Here is a 9,157-nt window from a genome sequence, read left to right as displayed (position 1 = left end):
TTTAAAAACACGTGTTTTTAAACGTTTGTAATTTTATGATGTCGCCGAAGTAAATAAAGAGTACGTTTTATGAAGCTGGAGATCATCGACTTTATGTTTTGACTTATGGACTAACGGGGAACAGCCCGCAATAAGGATCTCACCTGCTTCTGTTACGGAGAGCCTCCAATACAAAAAGTGAACCACATGGTGAGCTGATACTTTGTTCTTTTTGTGAAGCTGATTACTACAACACCTATGTCTCCCCATGCTCACGACAAAAATGTATCCACGGGTAATCAAAATCTCACAATACAAGTTGCACAATAAAACACTGACCCTACACCAGATTTGGTTTAAATACTCTTTATTAAACAAAATGTTATATATGATACATACTGTAAAATATAACCAGGTCTGTTCTTCAGAATCTGTGTTAGCCCTTCTCTCTTTTAAGTCAAGGTCACATTCATAAAGCTATACTGAGGCCACATTTTAGCATTCAAATCATACAGAACCCGAGGGTCTACAGAACTAAACTACAATGACCTAAGGGTTGCATTGTAATAAAAGTTCTATGCAACAGGACTGGCGGAAAAAGGGAGAATCCTAAGTCTTTCAGCAGTAATATGGATGTCTAACTTTATGTGCATTGTTTATTAAGAAAAAAATAATTATCGTTGCTTTGCTAATTTTTCACTCATATATTATAAATGGATCTGAGAACACAGCACCATGTATTATTATTTAGTTATTCATTCTAATTTGACAATTTTAACAATAAAGATCTATGCTAGTATAATCGTTTTATATATTAAAATATAGTTAACCTGCCGCATGCATACATACATATAAAGATTACGTTTGTGTCGGTATGTCTAACAAACTTTGCAGTAACAAACTTTGGACATCCAGGGGTTTTGCTTAATTTCATCTGAAAAACAAGCATAAAAGAAAACAAGATAAGAACAGTTAAATTTTAAGAGAATTTCCACTCATTAAAGAGTAACTGTCATGAAAAATACGGTATACAAATTATCCACTTGAACGACATGTCATCAGGCATACCATACAATAGGTGTACAGCAGCACCCGGTAAAGAGTCTAACAAGCCTTACAGGAATAAGCAGGTGAGTGCATGCCAGAAAGTTTCCAATCTCAGTCAGAGGCTGCTATGCATAAATCACAAAGTAATTTGACAGCATCTGATAGTGTGGAATATTATTTATAAAGCAACATACATAGGAGAAATGTTTTGACCCAACAGGCTTGACAAAGACCCTGTTTGTTCCAAACGTTGCATACTGATCTATGTATTTTATTTTATTTTTATTTTATTATTATTTTTTTTTTTTACACATAACAGCCCTAATTTTTCTAAGCATTTCCGGCCACGTAACTTATGGATGCCCATAAATAACCAATGTTTTATTCCATTTAGATCATCACTGTATTGATTCCAACCATAACTAAAACAATAGCTATAGTAAAACTGTGTATTGTTATGAAGTGTGGCTGCTTTGTTATCACAGGCATCAGAGACTCATGCATATCATGCTAATGGCAGAGTTACAACTCTGAACCATTAAATATTGCTTTTTGGGGAGAATCCTCTGAAATACGATATCCAGTACGATATCCAATAGAGCTTACAATATCAGCAGTATCAACTTCATTTAGAATTAGAGAAACAGACTCCATAAACCCCTACAAACACCATTTTATAGCTTAAAATCAATAGACTGACTGGCGGTGTGCGGGATGCTGCTGGTGGGGGAGGGGTCGTCACACTGGGGGGTGGGTGGGCCGCCTCCAGTGCTTCAGGCCTGGACGATGCCCGGGAATAGATCAGGCTGCAGTTCAAAAAAAGGACTGCGGCACCAGCATCCCTGTGCTGGTGCCAGTCTATTGATGTAAAAATCTTCAACCTCTTAATGACATATGCTGTACCCGTACAGCATACGTCCACAAGAGGAGTTCAAAGGGGGCCGCGCCGCTACTTAAGAACATTAGATGCAGCTTTCAAACATGACAGCTGCATCTGTCTTAAATGCAGCCCATCCCTGGTGTCTAGTGGCGGATTCCTCCCCTGCTATAAGATCGCTTAGGGAGGATCCCTTCATCTCACCTAGCCAGCTAATCCCGGCTTGGTATTCTATTGCAATGGTCTGCAGCAGACCAAAACAATAGAGCACCGATCTGATGGATCGGTGCTATGTAAAACAACTACACTGATCTGTATGTGTGTAAAAAAAAAAAGTGTTTTCATTAATAAAAAAAAACCCTCCCCTAATAAAAGTCGAAATTGCCCCCCTTTTCCCATTTTATAATTAAAAATAAACAAATAAATGAATAAACATGTGTGGTATCGCCAGGTGCATAATCGTGTGAACTATTAATTTATCACATTCCTGATCTTGCGTAGTAAATGGCGTAAGCGAGCGCAAAGACCAAATAAGCGCATTAAGCGCAAATAATGTAAAAGTTGCATACCATTTAAATCATACCGACTTGAGGAACGTATATTACATGTCAGGTTTTTTCATAGGACAAACAGCGTAAAAACGAAAAACTCCCAAAGAAAAAGAATTGCAATTTGTTTTCAATTTCACCGCGCATATAATTTTTTTCTGGCTTTGCAGCATATTTTATGCAAAAATTATGTCTGCCATTGCAAATTAAAATTAGTGACGCAAAAAATAAGGGCTCATGTGGGTTTCTAGGTGAAAAAATGCAAGCGCTATGGCCTTTTAAACACAAGGAGGAAAAAACGAAAATGCAAAAACGAAAATTGGCTCCGTCCTTAAGAGGTTAAGTGATGTACCTGATGGTACATTCACTTTAAGCCTTTGTTCACACATAGTAAAATTAAGGTTAAATACAGCCATAATGTTAAGGTGAATATACAGACATTTTTTTATGTGATAATTTGCTCTTTTTAAGTCTATGGAAATAAGCTGCATGCACAGTATAGAATAGTATAGAATAACAACCATAATTAATTACGACCATCCAAACAATGAACATGCTCATTATTAACCACCTGTTTTTGCAAAATACGGCCATTTTCACAGTTGTCAAGTTCACAGTTTTCTGGACTTCAAACAATCTGGTCTCTTATTGTCAGGACAGGGAGGTACAGATACGACAAGACAGTGGGCCCTAGGTCTGAACCCACCCACTGTCCCGGCCTACTTGCCTCAGTCGGCCCTAGGCGGCCGTGGACAACCACGTAGACGTTAGGTGGGGTCAAATCCAAACAAGCAGTGCAGTACAGAATCAGTAAACAATCAGATAGTCAAAAAGTAATGCAGGAGCTCAGTAAGGAGGTAACAAGTAGAGATGAAAGAACCCGCTGGATTTCTGGTTCATATGAACCAGAACTCTCGGCCTCTGATTCCCTCTGTTTGCAGGCTCCGTGCCGCGAGTGGATACAGCCGGAGGACCGCCTGGAAAACTGGGATACAGCCTTCGGGAGTCGAGCAAACAGAGGGATTAGGAACGGGGATCGCAGGAGAAGACAGGGAATCTGGGACCAGGGAGTTAACCTAATAGCCAGCGCTGGGGCTCTGCCTCAGCTTTGTTTTATGCTGACCAAGAGCCTAGTCTGCCTCAGCTTTGTTTTATGCTGACCAAGAGCCTAGTCTGGATCCCCATTGGACCAGCGCTCTGATCTACCAGGTTACAGACAGGCAGAGAAACCCATCAATCACAGAGACAAGACAGGTGCATAATCAAGTCCAAAAGCTTCTCAGCTTAACTTCTGCATTGCCGGAAGCTGAGAAGCAATCGGGTGTGGCACACAAAAGCAAACACCAGGCACTGCAGATTCCTGACACTTATTGTGTGTTTGTTTTTCTGCATTCAGCAACCCCCTTCCTCCTTTGCTACGCTTAGTGCCCTGGTTTCTGCTAAAGCACATGCCAGTTGACCTGCCTCCCATAGGTTTCTTAACCCTTTCCCGCGCGGGTGCGGGCGTTCAGAGCAGGGCTGCGCGGCGACCCCGATCTGAACCACGCCGGTCCCGGGTGCCGATTGTAGCCGGTATTAGCGAGCATGGTCCGATCGCCGTGCCCGGTAATTCAGTAATCAAATGCAGTTATCAAACATGACAGCTGCATCCGATTACTGGATTCAGCTTATCCCTGGTGTCTAGTGGCGGAGATCGCTCCTCCGGGACGTTATCCCGGAGGAGCGATCTCCATGTGTACTGCCGGCCGGGGACCGCTCCAAGATGGCGCCGTCCCCGACTCGGCACTCGTTTACTTCCGGCTGCAGCAGCCGGAAGTAAACGAGTGCCTATCTCATGGATCTCTGCAGCATATCTATGCTGCAGAGATCTCTATGAGAGATCAGTGCACTTATACTAGAAGTCCCCCAGGGGGGCTTCTAGTATAAGTGTAAAAGTAATAAAAAAAAAATTTGTTGTCAATAAAAAGCCCCCTCCCCTAATAAAAGTTTGAATCACCCCCCTTTTCCCAGTTTATAAATAAAAGTAAGTAAATAAATAAATAAATAAATAAACAAACATGTTTGCTATCGCCGCGTGCGTAATTGCCAGAACTATTAATTAATCACATTCCTGATCTCGCACGGTAAACGGCGTAAGCGCAAAAAAATCCCAAAGTGCAAAATTGTGCATTTTTGCACGCATCAAATCCAGAAAAAAATGTAATAAAAAGCGATCAAAAAGATGTATATGCGCAATCAAGGTACCGATAGAAAGTAAACATCATGGTGCAAAAAATGACTCCTCACACAGCCCCATAGACCAAAGGATAAAAGCGTTATAAGCCTGGGAATGGAGCGATTTTAAGGAACGTATATTTGTTAACAATGGTTTGAATTTTTTACAGGCCATCAGTTACAATATAAGTTATACATCTAGCGCTCACCTGCCGCCCGGTCGCGGTGCTGTGAGCGTTCCTTCACCTCCGTACGCATCAACCTGTCCCCTCTCAGATACCCACAGCGCAGGAACGGGCGTCAGGGTGAGCGCTGAGGCGAAGCAAGGACAGCCTCTGTGCCCTACTGTGCCTCAGCGCTCACCCCGATGCCCGCTCCTGCGTTGTGGATATCTGAGAGGGGACAGGTTGATGCATACGGAAAAGGTGCAGGATTGCTCACAGCACCGCGACCGGGCGGTTAGATGGAGAGGACAGGAGCGCTCACCCCTCCGGGAGCGAACGGCTGGTGATCGCTCCTGCAAGGGACCAGGCGGATCAGAGCACGGGCGGCTGGATGGGGAGGTACATGAGCGCTCACCCTGCCAGGAACGAGCGGCAGGTGAGCGCTCCTACACAGGACGGGTGGGCTCAGAGCTAGTTGGGGGAGCGCTGACCGGGCGGCAGGGTGAGCTAGTTGGGGGGAGGGGCCTCTGGGATGGGTCAGTGTCAGCCAGCACAGAGAGGGAAAAGGCACTGACACATCTACATACAGTAGATGCATACATGCGCCCCCTGCTGGACCCGGCACCTGAGACGTGACGTCACCTTTTTTCACAGGAAGTGAGCCTGCCTGATTTACTAAGTTGAGGGAAAATAGCACCATATGTGCATTTTCCATAATTAGTGTATATTAGGGATTTGTATAACTTTTCTTTTGTAATAACATATTAAAAATAAATTTAGCAAAAATGAGCAAAACACTTGGCTAAATAGAAAAAAAGCATTGGAATGCAGTGACATCTTCCCCCCCCCCCCCCACCCCCTCTAAAAAAAGGACCTAATTGATATTGCTAGTCTCATAATGATTTGTAAAAGAAAGGTAATTTATAAACTCTGGGAAAAAATAGCAAAATAATGGCAACATTTCTTTATTTCCTGAAAAAAAATATTCTAAATACATTGAAAACATATACTGTATCTATTCCAAAATGGCATCAATGAAATATACACTTCATCCATAAAAAAACAAACCATCATACATCTATAATGATGGAAAAATATGTTATGGCTCTTTGAAAAGGACAGTAAAACAGATGGTTGGTCCATCAGGCCCAGTATAGATTGGACCTTAAAGGGAATGCATCACCTAGATTATTATTATTTTTTTTTTAACTGATTAGAGTCGGACACTGCAACATGTTTTTTTTTATAATCTGTTTCTATTTTCTGTTAGTATTTTTTAGGACATTATTACAGGGGCTGCCAGCTTGCCTGACTGTTTTTAACAGCATTTAGTGAATACTTTATGGCAAACCTCATGGACAGAGACACTTTGAACCTCTCCAGACCGCATTCTTTGTATGTGATACACATATAACCATGTAATCATACTTTTTTCACCTGTGCATACTGTAGGTCATTACACTTTGTGTAGAATCCTTAGGTATTTTTTCTCTATTTTTATAAGGGGCATGTATGGCCACATGTAATAGATTAATAACATGTCGGCATGAACAGATCCCATATAGTTTGTTTTGTTATACTATCGTCATTTTGTTGCTTGAAATGTAAGTGCACCATTAGGTGATGAAACCTGTTTTACCTATTCTCCGATTGCAAGTGTCTTAATTTCTTATCACAGAATTTCATCCACACGGGAGCGGATAAATAATTCATGTTACTAGCTCTTTGTTGTGTGTCCCTGAACTGCACACAGAGCTTGTAGGCTGACAGCTGTGTCAGGACAAGCACCAAAGATCTGACATGACAAGTGACTAACAAGTTTCTTTCACTCCATAGTGAATGAAAACAATGGCACAAAGTACAAAACCAAAACCCGACCAAAAACGCTACAGTTTCTTTATGGCCGTCTCAAAGTGTGTGTGTGTCTGCGGTAAGCTTTTTTCCAACCCATAACCTCTGGTCATTTTCTGTACTGCCCACCTCTTTTATTCTCCTCACTAGTCTGGCCATTTACGCCTGTCCACGGATCAATATGAACAATTCTTGGAGAAATACGATGTCTCTATGGCAACCAAGCCACAAATTCTCAGTGGAAGGCAATGAGACTAGTTCTGAATTCTCCAGAGGCTTTCAGAGTTATAAGGAACAGTGTTTTAAAATTCAGGGATGGACACACAGGGAAGACTGAGCAATTCATTGTTTACTGCCAATATAATGATACCATATTTGAAGAATCCTATTCTCAACCAGGATTCCTGTTATCAATTTTATTCAAAGCACAAGTCTGCCTCATATATCTCTTGTAGTAAGAATGTGGGGTGTCGGAGAGAATGCAATGTGAAATAAAAAATAAACAAAATATATTTTTGTACCAAAACTTTTGGAGAATGTTCGCCCCTTTACACTTGGTTAATAAGTTGTAATATAGGAGACTGACTTGCATAGTGAATAGGTAAAGATGATTAAGCGCATGTAGCTGGTTGCCAGTGATTAGTTTTTTTTTTATATAGCATTTATAAAGCAAGGGAAATTATACAATCTGCATCAAAGGAAGCATTGATATGCACAGATGTTAAGTTTCTAGTAAAAAATCTAAGTCATGTTGTCTTTAATTCAGGATGTGTTATTCATGTGCCCACTGTACATTGTCTAAAAATTAGAATTGATCAAAGGTCTTAGAAATCAGAACAGCAGCATAGATGGAGCACATCCAATTTTAAATGAGTGTGGTAAACGCAAATGGGGCTTAATAGGTTAAAGCAAGGGTGTCAAACTTGTATACCTTAAGCTGTTGCAGAACTACAATCCCCATCATGCATGAATAGCCAAAGCCAAAGCTTTAGTGGTCCGTGTATTATGGGAATTGTAGTTTTGCAACAGGTGGAGGGCCAGTTTCGTGCGTTAAAGGGAACCTGTCACCATGTTTATGTTAAAATGTTAAGTAAAAATATGTCCTTATTATGCCCATATGAAACTGGCCTAACTTTGCACAGAGAAAATGCTGCTGCTTAGCAGGGAGGGGAAGGGGCAGGGGAGCATTCACCCTATTAAAACCTTATTCACATTTTCTATAAATGTATCCGTAATTGTGAATCTGCAATTACAGACAAATTTAGGGCACTTGTTGCAGATGTTTATTCATACTGTTTCATGGATCTGTAATTCATATGGAATTGTATGGGAGTATGCATTACGGAGGAAACATCTGTAACGTCAACAAAAAAAAATACGGATCACCATAATTTGACTGTCACTTTTTTTTACGGATCCACAAAAAATATGGATAACACTACTGACTACTTTTTTCGGATAGCGGAAGACAGTTGGGGACATAAAATATGGGCTTGAGAAACTACTGAATGTGTGTATGGGGCCTGGGACGTGAGACTCTTTCCAGCATTAGCAGTGGACTACAACTAATTAACTGAGTCTCCCAAAAAAATCTGCCACCAATAATTTGTGCCAAGAACAGTTTTTTTTTTTTTTTGTTTTTTTACTTTTGCCTATCAGCCATACTCTTTTTTCCTCTTAAGTCACACCCCCTTCTCTCATAAGCCTGCCCCTTGTAAACACGGTGTAAAACTCAAAAACTACCTAATTAGATGGTGTCTTTTTTATTTATTTATTTATTTTTTAAGGCCTCTGAATCTGGCTGCTATAGATGACTGATCCTTTTTTGCTTTGTACAAGGTTTCATAAATCTCCCCCAACTTTTTTGTTTAATTTGTTATAATACTCATACTGCACACAAACGCTGATAAACAGAAACCTCAGAAACATTGTAAAAAGTACTAACGGTTCCCTTTAGTTCTTTGTATTATGTAGAAGAATGATCAATATATGCCTAGACCAAAAGATGCATGTATAGCTTACTTTGGTGGATTTATAAGTAAGTGTAACAAGCTCTAACATTGCAGTCCCAAAATGTTCCTTTACTCACTACTACTGATCAAAGTGTCTACAGCACTACATCCCTGGAGCACATACAACCGCTAATAACTACGGCACCTTCTATGTGAATACTTTGTAACAAATAGATAGTGCTGGTTGCAGCACTGTTTCAGATATATACAATGTATGTTTTACATTTTACTCTTACTAAAACTAACTGACCTATCAATATCATGTAGGCTGCATGTCTACATCAACAAATGTATCAAAAATGCACAGCAACGTGACTTGCTGGAATTTAAAACAATGTTTATAGTAGCAGGCTGTATTCTTTAATAGAAGATGAAATCTCAAGCCTTTTCCCTAGGGACTGGTCAGGGGACTACTGTCAGCTGCCCCCTGTCAACAGAGCTACAAGACTTTGAAATTTCTTAACT

At 40.6% G+C, this 9,157-nt stretch overlaps 1 protein-coding gene across 2 annotated transcripts in view; it reads right to left on the bottom strand.

The window, feature by feature from the left end:
• Nucleotides 1-347: 347 nt before the first annotated feature.
• Nucleotides 348-9,157, bottom strand: part of WDR72 (WD repeat domain 72) — a 227,685-nt gene continuing 218,875 nt past the window's right edge. For both annotated transcript variants that reach the window (XM_069982637.1, XM_069982644.1), the window contains one exon: nucleotides 348-913. In XM_069982637.1, coding sequence (XP_069838738.1) covers nucleotides 858-913 — 56 coding nt within the window. In that variant the 3' untranslated portion in view covers nucleotides 348-857. The remainder of the gene's footprint in view (nucleotides 914-9,157) is intronic.

The sequence above is a fragment of the Dendropsophus ebraccatus genome, chromosome 1 (assembly GCF_027789765.1).
Source record: "Dendropsophus ebraccatus isolate aDenEbr1 chromosome 1, aDenEbr1.pat, whole genome shotgun sequence".
Lineage (NCBI taxonomy): Eukaryota > Metazoa > Chordata > Amphibia > Anura > Hylidae > Dendropsophus > Dendropsophus ebraccatus.
The sequence above is the reverse complement of the archived record's forward strand: the minus strand, read 5'-3'. Positions and strand labels throughout refer to the sequence as shown.